This window comes from Sminthopsis crassicaudata, chromosome X (genome assembly GCF_048593235.1).
Source record: "Sminthopsis crassicaudata isolate SCR6 chromosome X, ASM4859323v1, whole genome shotgun sequence".
NCBI lineage: Eukaryota > Metazoa > Chordata > Mammalia > Dasyuromorphia > Dasyuridae > Sminthopsis > Sminthopsis crassicaudata.
This window is the reverse complement of record NC_133623.1, coordinates 70323738-70339845: the sequence shown is the minus strand read 5'-3', so window position 1 is coordinate 70339845 and position 16108 is coordinate 70323738. Positions and strand designations below refer to the sequence as shown.

At 37.3% G+C, this 16108-nt stretch overlaps 1 protein-coding gene across 5 annotated transcripts in view; it reads right to left on the bottom strand.

Annotated features, from left to right (window-relative positions):
* Positions 1 to 16108, bottom strand: part of RNF128 (ring finger protein 128) — a 124775-nt gene that overhangs the window by 32005 nt on the left and 76662 nt on the right. For all 5 annotated transcript variants that reach the window (XM_074277960.1, XM_074277963.1, XM_074277965.1 and 2 more), the window contains exon 2: positions 523 to 770. In XM_074277960.1, the coding sequence (XP_074134061.1) occupies positions 523 to 770 (248 nt within the window). The remainder of the gene's footprint in view (positions 1 to 522; positions 771 to 16108) is intronic.

Below are 16108 nucleotides of genomic sequence, written 5' to 3'. Positions count from 1 at the left end.
AAGGGTGCTAACTATTCTCTCTAAATGAGGTCTTACAGAATTTGGTCAAGGATTAATTTCTTGACAATTTACAGAAAGAAGATTTCAGGAGAAGAGGATGGCAATCGATGTACTGAGAGGTACAGAGGTTAGCAGATAGAGCTCTGACCTTAGAGACGAGGGATGTGGGTTCATATTCTATCTTGACCCTTTTGTAGCTATGTGATATCACACGGTTATTTATAACTTGGAAAAACCAGGCTTCCTCACCTTTAAAGTGGGAATTGTGGATTATGGTGTAAGTATTTTACACCACCATATATCTATATCTATAGCTAGCTAGCTATATCACAGGGCCATCTTGCAAAATTTAGAATGCCATGGGAAAGCATGGTGTTAGCATTATCCAAGCTGGAGATCACTTGATGCGCCACGGAAGTATATAACAAAGCCCACAAGTACACTGAAATGTGCAACATTCAAACTACTGGTAAACAGCCCAATGGAATCATAAAAAAGGCTCAGCAAAGAACCATTACGAACCTGTTTCCGGTTTTGAGCCCTGGCATTCCTCAGTCTTCGAGCAGAATAGAAGATAAAGTAGCCCACCGTTGCAGCCGTCACGATGAAGAAGGACACAGAGACAAAGAAGATCGAATAATGATTCATCCAGGGGCCGTGTTTTTTCCCTACTTCAATGACCATGGTTACTTGGATGCCTCGTTGAATAGACTGCAAAATTTTGGTGCCTTTCAGATTGCCGATCATGATTGACACAATGTCTCCTGCACCTGTTAAAAAATGGGACAGTTTAGTTTAATAAAATGTTCACATGAAAATCTAGGTGGAAGAGACTCCCGTCAAGAATAAAACAAAGCCATATTGAACATGTATGGGTCAGCCTGCCATCCGGGGGGAGGGAAGGAGGGGAAAAATGAGAACAAAAGGTTTGGCAATTGTCAACATTGTAAAATTACCCATGCATATATTTGGTAAATAAAAACTATTAAAATATATATTAAAAAAAAGAATAAAACAAAGCTTCCCGACAAAGTTAAGATTACAGAAAAGGAAGTTAATACAGCATGTCTCAAAAGTCAGCTCCGATGGCTTAACCCCGGCCTAAGGCTTTGGCTACTAAGGACTTTTTTGCTATTACATGGGCTTCAAGCCATTAAAGCTGAAGCCTGCACTAAGACTTTTTGGGACACCCTGTATTCATACAGTGTATAAACAACCATATTCTAGCAAGCTAGAGTAAGCCGGTCAGTCGTCTTAGGGCACAAGGAAGCAATATAGGTTATCGGAGTGAAGAGCACAGGCTGTGCTACCCTATATACTCACATCTGGACTACAAACATCATTAAATTGAGCATTTATCAAAACTACATAGAACTGAAGAGCATTGGAGGGAGTATGAACTGAGAACCAAGATGTAAGAGAGACACTCAAATAACCTATTTGGAGTTGGATTCCATTAAGGCTCTTTTGCTGTATAGGTTTATATAAAGCTTGATTGAGGACAAATGAAAATTGCATACTACCTTGATGGTACAAACCAGTCTATTATGGGATAGAAGCAATTTCACATTTTACTAGTGACCCATTCAAACACCTAGACAATAGCAGAAACAGAACATAAGGTTCTTTGATGCTGTACATAAGCATATATTTAGTGTGTGTGTAAATATGTATAAAATATATATGTATATACATGTATAAAATGTATATGTCTATATGTATAAAAGCATCTGCATATATGCAGATATAGATAAACATGGATTAAATCACATGGAAGTCTAAATTATTTAAAGCTAAATGTAGCTTATAGTAATATGAACTTACAATATAAATAAATTGAGTTTTACATAATCAAATTATTCACAGGAAGAAAAAAATCCTCCTAAACCCAAAGGGAATAAATCTACATTTATTTTCAAGATTTTAATACCTCTCTAAATATTCTTCAAAGGTAGTAGTCTTTTAAAGAATCCTTATTCTCCAGTATGGTCAAAGGCTACAAATAGGCTATATTCAAAGTAAGAAATCTAACAACCATATGAAAAATTGCTCGCAATCACTAAGAATCTTAAAAAAAAAAATGCAAATGAATGTAACTCAGAAATTCCACCTTATTCACATCCTTTAGATGGCAAAGATGACGAATAAAATTACGAAAACAGGCACACTAATGCACCATTGATGGAGCTGTGAATTGTTCCAAGTCATCGTAGAAAGCAATTTCGAACTATATCTAAGAAATCAGTAAGCTGTGCATGTTCCCTTTGTTTGAGCTACACCACCCCCAAGTCTATAACCCAAAGAGATCAAAGAAAGAGGAAATGGACCCATATGTGCAAAAGGATTTTATAGTAGTTCTTTTCACAGTAGCCGAAGCTGTAACTAAAACAGTGCTTCCCACCTATTGGGGAATGACTAAACCATTTATGTTACATTTTAACATGTATAACATATACTGGATTGCTTGCCATCCAGGGGGTGGGGGAAGGAGGAGAAAATTCGGAACACAAGGCTACGCAAGGGTCAGTGTTGTCAAATTATCCATGCATGTGTTTTAAAAATAAAAAGCTTTAAAAAAATTTTAAAAACACCAATTTATGTTATACGAACATAATGGAACATTATTGTTCGGTTAGAAATGACAAAATGGACAATTTCGGAGGCAACCAGCAAGGAAGGTCTCTGTGACTGATGCATGATGACGCGAGTGGAATTAGGAGAACAATTTATACAATGGTAACACTAGAAAGAAAAAACAACTTTAAAGGTCTTAAGAACTCTGATTTGGTGATTAAATCAGTAGGCCAGAAAACTGACAATGAAACATGTTGCCTACCTCTTGCTAGAGAAGGAGTGGATTTAAAATATAAAAGAAGACATCCGTTTTGGGCCACGATCAATCCATTATTCAAAAAAACATTTATTAAGCACCTACCATTTGCTAGGCACCGTGCTGAGCACTGGGAATTTCTTTTGCTGGACTGGGCATATGCGTAATGAGGCTGATTTTTCACTTTTTTATTATTCAATTGGGGAGGCAGTAGGGAGAAATAATAAATACATCTAAAAATAAAACCAACAAAAGTCTAGCAAACTGCCAAAATGGAATAGGTCAGTCCATTAGTGAAAATAGCCAGAAGTAGATGGGGAAAAAAGTTAGAAGAAAAGCTCATATTGAACACAGCTTTAAAAAACCAAACTAGGCAGATGATAGCTATTGCTAGGACAAATCCGTCTCCTTGCTCCTTGCCTCGTTCTAGGCTTAAGCCCCCAGAAGACTAAACCTCTCTGCTTACTCTAACATTTCTAATTCAACAAAGGATATTGACCAAGCACCATCAGAAACCCCAAGGATTCTATAGGACACTGAATATAGTTTATCCTATAGGCAATCTAAGAGTTCCTTAGCCTGGCACTTAACTTAAGGCCCTTCACAATCAGTGTCTCCTTCCCCTACCTCCCCCTGCCCCTGACGCCCAAACCTGGCTTATCCAACTTTATTTTACTTTAAATTTCCTTCATTATTGTTTCAGATAAATTGGACCCATCATTTTTCTCCAGGAGTGACCTGAATATCTTGATGCAAACCTCCCCCTCTTATTCTCGTTCTTTGGTCTATGTTTCCTTAGCTACTGATACGGGGCCTACAATAGAGTATATATTTTTTGTACTTATATTGTATTCCAGGTTCCATATTAATAGCTAAGGATAGATACATAGGCCAAAGCGTGAGAAGTACAGAAAAAAATGCTTGCTGGTGGGGAATATTTTTGCTTTTTTGTCATTGTCTGGGGCAGCTAGGTGATGCTACAGGGGATAGAGCCCTGGGCTGGGAATCAGGAAGACTCATCTTCCTCAGTTCAAATCTGGCCTCACACATTTTCTAGCTGAGTGACCCTGGATAAGTCACTTTCCTCTGCTTCAGTTTCCTCATCTGTAAAATAAGCAGGAGAAGGAAATGCCAAACTACTCTTTGCCAAGAAAAACCTCAAATGGGGTCACAAAGAATCAGACATAACTGAAGCAACTCAACAACAACAAACCATTGTTTATGTAGTGCTCTTGGCACTGCTTACATAGTAATTCATGAAGTCATTTGCTTCCATTTGCTCAATTCCAATTTTTAAGGAATTCTTTTCCTCAGTGAGCTTTTGTCTCTCCTTTCCCAATCATCTAATTTTGTTTTTTAAAGCATTCTTCTCATTAGCTCTTTGTATTTCCTTTTGCACCCCTCTCCATTCTTTTCCTAATTTTTCCTCTACCTCTGTTACTTGATTTTCAAAATCCCTTTTGACCTCTTCCACGACCTGAACCCAATTCTTATTTTTCTTGGAGGTTTTGGATGTAGGAGATTTGACTTTGTTATCATCTTCTGAGTATATGTTTTGATCTTCCTTGTTACCATAGTAACTTTTAATGGTCAGAAACTTTTTCTGTTGTCTGCTCATTTTCCTAGCCTATTTCTTGACTTTTAACTCTGTTAAAGTAGGGTTCTCTTTCCAGAGTGAGGGTGCACTGTCCTAAGCTTCAGGGATTTTGTGCAGCTGTTTTCACAGATGCTTCTAGGAACCTAACCACAAGCCCTCTTTTTAGCTCTCGAGCTGGTAGGAGTGTCCCAGTCCCACTGTAGCTGTAATACCTAGTGTGTTAAAGCAGCAGAATCCCGCTTTGTTTAAAGTCATTATTTAAAGGGATTTGGAGCAGTTTGGGGGAGAGTTTGGGTAAATTCCTGTCTTTACTACACCATCTTGACTGCCATCTTAGCTCTATCTCCCTTTACACAGTAATTCAAAGAAGTATTCCCAAATTTTTCTTAATTCTTCCTATTTGTCAGTACATAGCAGGGTAGTATCAGAGGAGTAACATCTATCCTATGCAGACTAAGTCTCTTTCCCCCTAAAAAGCAATATAAACCATTCTCAGGACTGTCCTCCCTATTGCTTATGTCATTTCTTGCCTACTGTTATTTAGAGCTCTTCTTTGACTTGCTCTTGGCTACCTTTCTGGGCTTATTTCATACTACTATTCCTTAGGAATATGCCAGACAAATTTGACTACCAACCATTGTCCTAACTCAGATATTTTCCCTTCTGTGCACAAGCCAACCCCTATACTTGGAATATATTCCTTCCTCAGCTCAATATCCTTGTCTTCTTTTAAGATTAAACTTGACTGCTGTCTGTCCAAGAAGCCTTCCCTGACACCTCAGGCAATTAATGGTTTTTTTCCCCGTCTCAATTTTTTTTTTTTGATTCTTGTGCATGTCTTACATGTGGATTTGTGCCTATTTTCCCCTAGCAGAATGTAAGGAGCTTGAAGGTATGGGCTGTTTCTTTTTTGTCTTGGCATCACCAGTGTCTGGCCCATAATAAACATTTAATAAGTGTCTGTTGATTGAGAATTGATAGTATCAATTTTGATATCTAATAGATCTGTGTTTTCATTGTACTAAGTTATAATAGAACCAAATGAATCCTTGAATCTCCTGAAGGGTGTTTGTTATAATCTGATTTTTTCCCTATCATCACTACACCTAAAACAATGTTGTCAGGAGACAGATTAAATGAACAAGAATAGGCAAAATACAGCTCGAGGGCTTCATTGGAAAGATGTCCCCTATTTGCAACATAAATGTCCTCACCTCTAATTTCAAAGCAACAAGAATTATGCCAAACTGAGTCATTAAAATAATAGCCAGAAGATAAGAAGCATCTCTGCACAATGTGAGGCCTTCTGAAATAACAGCAGATCTGCCTGAAGGGCACATTCATTCTAACCTTCCTCACTCTAGAGGACCGGAGCCCAGCAAGAACAACCTTACATTTCAAGCTTCCATTTGCTCTCTTGTTCCCTCACGGCACTTAAATGCCCCCCCCCCCATCTCTATATTCCAACAGATGGAAAATCCAGAAGTGCCCAGATCTTAATGGAAAGGGGGCAAGACCATTGAGGGGTGCAAATACTGGTGAGGAGAAAACTCAAAAGTGCTGAGGAGCCAGAGGGGAAGAGGCTTCTGTGACCAAATTAAAGGAAAACATATTGTTAATGTTGTTGTTCATTCTTTATAGTGAGAGGACCAATGATATCACTGTGTTAGGGTCAAGATCCAGTGTGTTCGACTGCGGTTGATCAGTCCAATACAAATTTGGAAGGCTCTACTACAGGTTGGGCACAAGCTGTCCATTTGAACATGTGAATATCAATTAGAGCAAATGGAGAAATTTTGAATTCTCTGGATAAGTTCTCTTACCTTGGCAGTATACTTTTCAGGGATGTACTCGTAGATGATGAGGTTGATGTACACATTTGCCTGTAAGGAAGGTTGATAACCCCAAAAGGCAATCAAAAAAAGTCAAGCCTATTCTCCCAAGCAGATAAGCCAAGTGGGAGAGTTGGGAAAATAAGCAACCAAGCCAGAAAGGTCACAATACAATGAATAATGATATGCTATTATAGAAGATCACCAATGATCACCAATAAAAAAGAAAACAAGAAAACCAATTAAACAAGATTCTTAGACATAATGGAACAGCAATAATTACCTGATGTTGTAAGGTTCAAAAGAGTCTGAGAGGGAACATTAATATAGCATCATAAGGTTTTCAAAGCACTTTGCTAATATTATCGCACTTGGTCCTCACTAGAACTCAGTAAGGTAGGTGCTATTAATAATTATCCTCATTTTACAGATAAGGAAACTTATCTAAGTCTGAGAGAGGTTAAATGATTTGCCCAGGATTATGTAGTTAATAAGTATTTGAGACTGGATCTGAATTTAGATCTTTCTTACGTCAAAATCCAATGTTCTATATACTACATCATTTAATTGCCTCCTGTAAAATTATGAAAAAATAGGAAATTAGAGTGAAAATAAGGACACAAAGAAGAAATCACTAAGACAAATGAGAGTAAATAATGTAGAAAATACAAGAGTATCTTTTTTGAAAATGTAAAGTCTCTGAAGAAGAAAGTGATAAATTTAGAACTTAAAATACAGATGTGATAGAAGATCTGACAAAAAAACAAAAGCAAAGAATGGCAACAATGGAAAAACACAAGACTTGATCTATACAAACCAAAGTAACTGATTAGAATCTAAGAATTATTGGTTTTTCTCTCCACCTGGAAAAGAACTAAAAAGTAAAAAGCCTGAATATCAAACTACAGGAAATAATAAAAGAAAATTTCCCAGAAGTACTGAAAACAGAGGGCAAAGAAGTGAGAATTCCCAGGTAAACAGCCTTAATGCTTTATACCAATCCTTATGTGGCATGGATTCAAGGCCTGTTTTCATTTTCTGGGTACTCCTGAGCTTAACAGCATCCTTCCTAAAGCACTCAGAATGGCCCAGAGAATGCTTTAGGCGAGGCCTGAATGGGCAAACACTTTTTCTTGTTGTTCAGATGTATTTATATCTTTGTGACCCCATTGGGGTTGTCCTGACAGAGATACTAAAATAGCTTGTCATTTCCTTCTCCAGCTCATTTTACAGATGAGGAAACTGAGGCACACAACAATTATGTGATTTGCCCAGGGTCATACAGCTAATAAATGTGTGAGGTCACATTTGGACTCAGGTTTTCCCAACTCCAGAACCAGTACTCTATCTACTGTAGTGTCACCTAGTTGCCCTCAAAGGACACTAGTAACCTCCTTATTCCTGGAAATTATGTCCCTCATGACATAGCCCAAGATCACACATTTGCTTTTTAGATTGTAGTAAAAATCCCAGATTTTTGTTTAGATAAATCATCTCTCTACCATCTTTTACTTGTCAAGTTGATTTTTTTGAACCTAAATATATGACTTTACATCTACCTCTAGTGAATTTCATCTTAGTCATTCTAAAGGTCTAACCCAATGGTACGGAACCTTTCTTATCTTTGGCAATCTGGATTCATAATTGAAAGAGAAGCTAAATTTCAGGCAGAGGTTAGTGAAAAACAAAGATGCAATTTTTCTCCATTCGAGTTCACCAATTCCCTTAATTAATTAGAATTAATTGTGTTATCTGCAAATGTGATGAGAATGCCAATCTTCAACTTTTATCCAAGTCCTTGATAAGAATGATCAAATTCATAGGACCAAGGAGAGATCTTTGGAACAGAGCATTGGAGACTTCCTCCTGGCAAGATGTCATGGAACCATTAATGACCACTCTTTTGGGTCTGGCCATTCAGCTGCTCCTGAATCCAGTTAGTTCTAGTACTGTCTAGTCCATATCTCTCCATCATCTTTTCCACAAGAACAGTGGGAGATATTGATCAAATGCTTGGGAAAAAAATTAGGTAAATTATATTGTCAGCATTCCCATCATTTATTAGTTTGGTAATTCTGTTGGAGAACAGGGAAGGGAATAAAAAAAGGATAATGATGGAACTCATCATACCAAAATTGGGAGAAGGCAGGGAAATCAGTTTTCAGAGGCAAATTATCTGTCTGAAAACATGTATTAACAAAATAGAGAAAAAGATTAATGAAATGAGTATATAACTTTAAAAAACAGAAAAGCAGCAAGTTATCAAATTGAAAATAAGTACAAAAGAAGAAACCTTGAAAATTAGAAGAAAAAACAATAGAAAACAAAAGATTACAGACATTCTAAATTAAACCCCAGGTTTTTTTTTAATGGACAAAACTTTATCTAACTTGATTTTTAAAAGGGAGGGAAAAAATCAAGGAACCAAAATTTTTTTAAAAATGAATAAAGTAAATGTCAATTCACAACAGAGGAAATTATCAGAAACTACTATACTCATATATATGTCAACAAATCTGAGAACACTGAGGGAAATGATTACTCAGAAAAATGTAAAATATCCAAGAACTCTTAAATAATTCATTCTCAGAAAGACAAATTGAACAAATAATAAATAAACTACCCAAGGGTGAAAACACTCCAGTCCAGGCAGATTTACAGGTAAATTCTATCAACTGTTTTAAAAGTAATATAGCAACTTATGCAACAAAAATTATTCTTAATAACTGAGAAAGGAGTCATGCCAACAAACTCATTTTTGGAGACTAATATGGAACTAATGGCCAAACCAGAGAAATAGAATCATAAATCAATCTCATTAATGAATACAGATGAAAATATTTAAAATGAAATCCTACTTTAAGAGACTACAAGAATACAAGTAAAAATTACTGACTGTGGCCAAGATGGATTTATCTCATGGATAAAAACATAATTCACCATTAGAGAAACAATCAGCATCATCATATAAACAACAAAAACAAAATAGTTATATTCTAAGACTAAGAAAAAGCCCGATATAAAATGCAGCACTGATTTCCACAGCAATTCTAAAAAGCCTGGACTTGAGAGAGCTCTTGAATATAATAAATAACAAATACATAAATATTCTATATAAAACCGAAACCTATCATTATTTGCAATGGAAAAATACTAGATTAAAAAAAGAGCACCAATGAAACATAACAACATACAGAAGGGAACAGAATGAAATTCAGAGAGGGCATGATAGAGTCACAGTTTCAGATGCAATCCTTTTTCTGTTCTTTTTATATAGAAATGTTCATGTCTGCTGATGACTGTTAAGTTCATAAAATTACGTTAGAATTCAAAAAGAAAAAATATGTCACTTTCTCAAGAACAAGGATAATATCAGCTGACATTCATATAGTTCTTTATCTGGTTTATTTCATTTGGTCTTTATACCACCTTTTAGTACCCTCATTTTATAGAAACTATGACTCAGAAGGGTTAAATGATTTGCCCAGAGTCACACAACTAGTGTCTAAAACAGGATTCAAATATAGATCTCTCTAATTTCAAACCCAATGTTCTATTCAATTTGTGCCTAAAATATAGAAGTAAAGCAATGATGCCTCATTTTACCCACTATTATTTGACATTATATTTTACCCACCATTATTTGACATTATATGACATAAATTACACCAATAGCCATTAAGACAAGAGAAAAAAAAAAGAAACATAAGCATCATAAATATTTGTATTGGCCAATGAAACCATGGTTTGCTTAGTAAATCCCCCAAAGCCAGCAATGAAATTGAGAGTATGGACAGCTTCAGGCAAATAGCAAGAAACAAACCAAAAAAATCCATAGAAATCATCAACATGTCTCCATAATATTAACAACAACAACCAGGAGAAAATGGGAGGAGATATCTGATTCAAAATACTTACAAATCACCAACTATCTGGAAGCTAATCTATCAAGACAAACTCAAGAATTAAATCGATGCAGTTATAAAATACTCTTTCACAGTAACAAAGGAATACAAGTAATTGAGCCATGACAATAAAATAAAAATGATACTTAGACTAGTTTACCAATTTAGTGTTATACCACGCTCTTATTGAGACATAGAAAATATAAAAATTAAATAATACAAAATAAAATATACAATAAAGAACAAAATGTAATTGAAAAAAAAAAACAAAACAAACAAAAAAAAAACATGGCTTCTCAAGGGAAATAGTGGGGGGAAAGGTAGGAATGAAAGGGGAATAATGCCTCCATACCTCAAACTATGTTATAATAAAACAGAAATCTTGGAAACAATATGATACTGGTTAAAAGATCAGTGGAACAGACTAGATAAGCAAGACCTCAATGGACTACTAAAGAAAAGGTTCCTGTCTGATAATAACTGGTAGGACACAAATTAGGTTGAAAGCAGTATTTTATGCCCTAAGACATAATAAGTTCCAACTGAAAAATAAGTCCAACTATAAAATCATATTACTAAAAATAATTAGAAAATGGAAGGAAGTATCTTTTGCAGTTGGGAGAGAGGGAGAATCCTTAACTAAACATGGGATAGAGGGGATGAAAAAGGGAAACTATCTACTATATGATTTTTATTCTTTTTCAACTAGTACCATATAGTTTAGAAGATTTCTGTTTTATGCTATAGTTTGATGTCAGGAGATAATATTCCCCCTTCATTCTTTTTTTAAAATTTTATTTAATATTTTTCCCAGTTAAATTCAAAACAATTTTTTAAAACATTTTAAGATTTTTGAGTTCTAGGTTCTTTCCCTTATCCTCACACACAATTAAGAAAGCACATGTAATTTTCCATAAAAATCAAGCTCTGAAAGAAAACAGCTCTCCCCCTTCATGTTTACTTTTTTAAAAAGTACAAGAGTATGTCAAATGGGAAAATATTTGACTCATATGTATGTATGTATGTAAAAGACCAAGAACCATTTCCCAGGAGATAGATAAGTAGTGAAAAGGGAGTCAGAAAGACCTAAGTTCAAATTTGGACCCACTTAGTAGCTGTCTTACTTTGAAAAAGTCACTCAGTCGCTCTCGGCCTCAGTTTTCTCATCTGTAAAATGGTGATGACAGCACCTACCACCTTCCAGGGTTGTTGGGAGGATAAAATGAGACAATATAATTTGTAAAGAGTTTTACAAATCTCAAACCACTTTATAAATGCTAACTATTATTATTACAGTTTCCAACTGAACAACAAAGTTATCTGTAACCATGTGAATGATAATTCCAAATCACTAATAAAAGCTACATACAGACATACACAGATACAAATTACACCAACTCTGATGTTTGACCTCATGTCTAAATTGGCAAAGAAGATAACAGGATGATAGTAAGTTGAAGGGCTATGGGAAGACAAGCATACTAATACTGCTGATGGTACGGTAAATCATTTCACCCATTTTGGAAATGAGTTTATATTCTTACCCTCTAACCCAGCAATCCCACTGCCAATCATATCCCTCAAGAAGGCCAAAGCCAGAAGGAAGGGTCTCCATCTATGCCAAAGAATCACCGTGGAACTATGGTTGCAAAAATCTGGAAATGTAGTGGGTTCTGGGTGACTGGACAAATTGGGCTATGTAAATGTACTGGAATATTATTGGGCTGTAAGAAACAATGAATGAATGAGGAGTAAGGACGGACAAGGAGAACAGCCTACACTACACAGTAATAAAATAAAGTAAACAAAATAATGCTAATGATAAATTCTCTGTCTTGGGGAATAGAGGATAAAATGCATTTCTTGCTTTTCAGGGAAGGAAGTGGGGAAGAAGGGTCTACAATGTTACATGCACTGTCAGGTATGACTTTGGTGTCAGTTTTGCTAAACTGGCTTTTCTTTGTTTATTAATAGCATTTATTAAGAGCCTATAATGTGTCGGACACTATGATAGGAAATAGGAGTACAAAGACCAAAAAAAAAAAAAAAAATCAAAGAAAGCTTGCCTTCAAGGAGGTTATAGGAGGGAAGATAGATAAATAAATACCAAGTAGATTGGTGGGATAGCCTACATCCAAGAGAAAGAATTGATGGAGTCTGAATGTAGATCAAAGCATAATATTTTTCATTTCCTTTTTTTCATGTTTTCCCTCTTTGTTTTGTTTCTTCTTTCACAACATGACTAATATGAAAACAAATTTTATATGATTGTACATATATAACCTCTATCAAATTGCTTATCATCTTAGGGAGGGAGGGAGAAAATTTGGAATTCTAAATTTTATTTAAAAAGAATTGTTTTGCCACGACTCAGTCTGTATCCCAAGGAAATCACAAAGAAGGGAAAAGGACCCGCATGTGCAAAACTATTTGTAGCAGCTCTTTTTGTAGCAAAAAAACTGGAAAATGGGTAGATGCCCATCAAGTGGGGAACAGCTGAATAAGTTGTGGTATATGAAAGTAATAGAATATTATTGTTCTATAAAAAAACAATGAACAGGCTGATTTTAGAAAGACCTGGAAAGATTTACATGAACTGATACTGAGTAAAATAGAACCAGGAATACATTGTGCACAATAACAGCAAGAATGTGTGATGATCAACTCTGAAAGACTCGGTTCTTCTCAGTGGTTCAGTGATGCAAAGCAATCCCAGTAGACTTTGGCCAGAAAATGCCCTCTGCATCCAGAAAAAGATCTAAGGAGACTGAATGTAAATCAACACATACTATGTTCACTTCTTTTTTCTGGATTTTTAAAATGTCTTCCATGATTTTTCCCCTTTGCTCTCATTTTTCTCTCCCAACATGATTCATAAAGCAATGTGTATAAAAATGAACGTACATGTAGAATCAGAAAAAACATAAAACATTAATACATTTTTTAAAAGAATTGTTAAAATGTGTCTTTATATGTGACTGGAAAAATTATTTAAAAGTTTTTAAAAAGATAGAAAATAATTGGTGAGGGGAAGGTCCTTGCAGCTGACAAAAGGCCTCATGAGAGGCAGTAGTTGCCCCAAGCTTTGAAGGAAGCTAGTTCTTATGCAGAGCCAAGAGAAAGCTTTCCAATGAAAGGAAGGGGATAAGCATTTACTAAGCACCTAACACATGCCAAGTACTGTGTTTTATAAATATCTCATTTTTGTCCTCACAACAACCCTATGAGGTAGGTAAGTGCTATATTATCTCCATTTTACAATTGAGGAAACTGAGGCACAGAAGTTCAGTACATCACCCAGGGTCACTTCAGCTAAAAGATCAAATGTTTTAGGATGGGTGTAATCCAAATGTCCAACTTTGCAACAATTTCCTTTTTGCCCCCCCCCAAAAAAAAGCAAATCCAAAGCTTAAGTGACACAAAGTGGAAGGGAAAGAGTGGGTAGAAATCACTGCAGCATGCCCCCAAGAGGGACTATGCTATATGAAACAGGTAGGGGAAAAGCCAGCCTTCAAGTGATTTATTTCTACTTGGAAAGGAAGGTAGGCCTCCAGGAGATACAGGGCAAAACTGCTTGGTACATTCGAGAAAGTGAAATGAGCCAGGACTGTCTCCAGTACATTGAGGCAATGCTCTGGGTACGGAGCAGAAAGGGTGTTTTATCTGGGGCCCATGGAATCATTTTCCAAAAAAACTTGGTTTTTTTGTTTTGTTTTGTTTTGTTTTTTTAAATAACAATATATCAGTATAATGGACTTCCTCTGCAATCCTATGTATTTGAATCGATGGAGTTAACAACATCACATTGAGGTGTCCTTTAGTTTCATACAACCTCAGCCAACAGGATCCGGGACAGCCACAAAAAGCTATAAACTGGTGCTTTTCACATCTATATAAACAAATGGATAAGAGTTGGCCAGGTGAAGCAGATATGGAGGCATTGTGATCTGCTCGGCTGGCTATGTCTCGCAAACGATGACACTTCAATAGATTAGATGGGGAAGGTGGGCTTGAGCAGGAGGGGTGGAGAGGTTTCCGTTGTGGCTTCAGAGGTCCAGGCTCCCCAAAAGGCTTGCCTGGCACAGGAGGCTGGCTTGTCAGAAAGGTTAAAAGCTCAAGAAGAGAAGTGTGAGGGAGGGAAAAGGCTTGGCTAAGGGCTCTGAGGACGAGGTTCCTGCTCTGGAAGAGAAAGGTAGGGGGGTAGAGGTAGAAATTATATGATTCTCTTTTGTTTCCAACATGGTGGTGGTGAGGGCGCAGCCACCACCCTAACTTTAGCCATCACTTAGGAGATTTCTCCAAACCTCCGAACTGGTCCCTCAGCCTCCAATCTCCTTTCCATCACCTGAAAAGCTGCTAAAGCATTGTTGTTGTTTGTCCTTCATTTTTGAAGAGAACCAATGACATCACGGGTGACATCTTGTCTTGAGGGGAGGTGGATTTAAGTGAAACAGAACTGCACAGGCCTCAAACCTCTTGGTGAATGAGGGGTATGACAATTGGATGAGGGCTTGGTTTCCAGAGTTTTGGAACTTAGAGAAATGAAATGGAAGCCTAAGAAATGAAATCTAAAGAGGGAAGCCATAAATGAAAACAAGAAACACTAAGAGAAGTAACCAGGGATGGGAACTCAGACTCATATGGGAGAATGTGGCTCTCTAGATAGGCCATAACCTTAACCCAGCCAATGGGGAGGGAATCAGGAGAGGGATTGAACTGTGTCCAAATAAGGCAAACGTAACTAGGGGTGGAGACTTGTGTGAGGGAATTAGGCACTTGGGACAGACTTGTAATCTCAGTAGTCCCTAGCCACTTCAGGACGTAGAGGAGGGACTTGCATTTGGGGATAGGAATACCAGGCTGTGCTTTTGGGCTCTTGCAAGAATGTAAACAAAATCTTTTCCTGGCTTCAGCAGCGGCTCTGTAAAGTTCTTGGTAAGAAGCTTGATTTTTTTAGGAGGGATATCTACCCAAGCTGTGTAGACTTTCCCTGGAGGAATGGGTAGAGGAGTCTGGTCAGACATGGAAGATGTCAAGGTCAAGGTCATCCACTGTGGCCATCACCGTGGCCTTTACTTCTGTCCTGTCACTGGACTTGGGTGATTCAGGGAGAGAGAGTGAGGCTGATATCTTTGCACAAAGTAATATTCCTAAAGCATAGACTGACCGGATCATCCCCTGCTCCAGAAGCCTTAATTCCCAGTTTAGTACTCTTCGGTACTCTTCAATCCAGTCTAGGTGTTCTACTGGGGCTACTCTCCCTTCCACCTCAATACCTTTGCCCAAGTGATCTACCAGACCTAGAAGGTCCTCCATTTTCACCTTGGCCTTTATAGAAGCTTTAGCTTCCTTCAAGGCCAAACTCCAGTATCACTTCAGGAGAGGCAGACTGCAGCCCCTCCATAACTCATCCAGGCCCCGGGTAATTCTGTCCCCCACAAAGTACATGTGGGTCTTGGAGCGGTCTTGACAGACAAGAAAACTTTCCAGAGCTCTGCTACCTGGGCCTCAACCGACTCTCTCCCCATCCCCCCTGGGTCACTTCAGTAACAGAAACTTCCAGAAAGAAAAAAAACTACTTCAAGCCAATTGCATTTAATCTCAGTTATGCTAATGTTTAACCACACCTTTGATAGCCTACATAACAAAACGCTTTATTATTCAATTGTAAGGTAGTATGTAAATCATCCAGTCATTCAAAGTACAAGGGCACGATTATAGCTCCCTGGCATTCAAATGCAAGATCAAGGAAGTCAGTTTCTTCAATGACCTCTTTAACCACGTCATAACGTCAGCACCAGGAAAGAGGGCCAATAAAGCTAGCCAGAGGCCAGGGAGCCAACACAGCAGAAATGGGCTTGTTTTTGAACTCGGGAGAACCCGGGTTCAAGTCCTGGCTCCATTTATCACTTGTGTGATCTTGGGCAAGGTGTTTTTCCCCCTC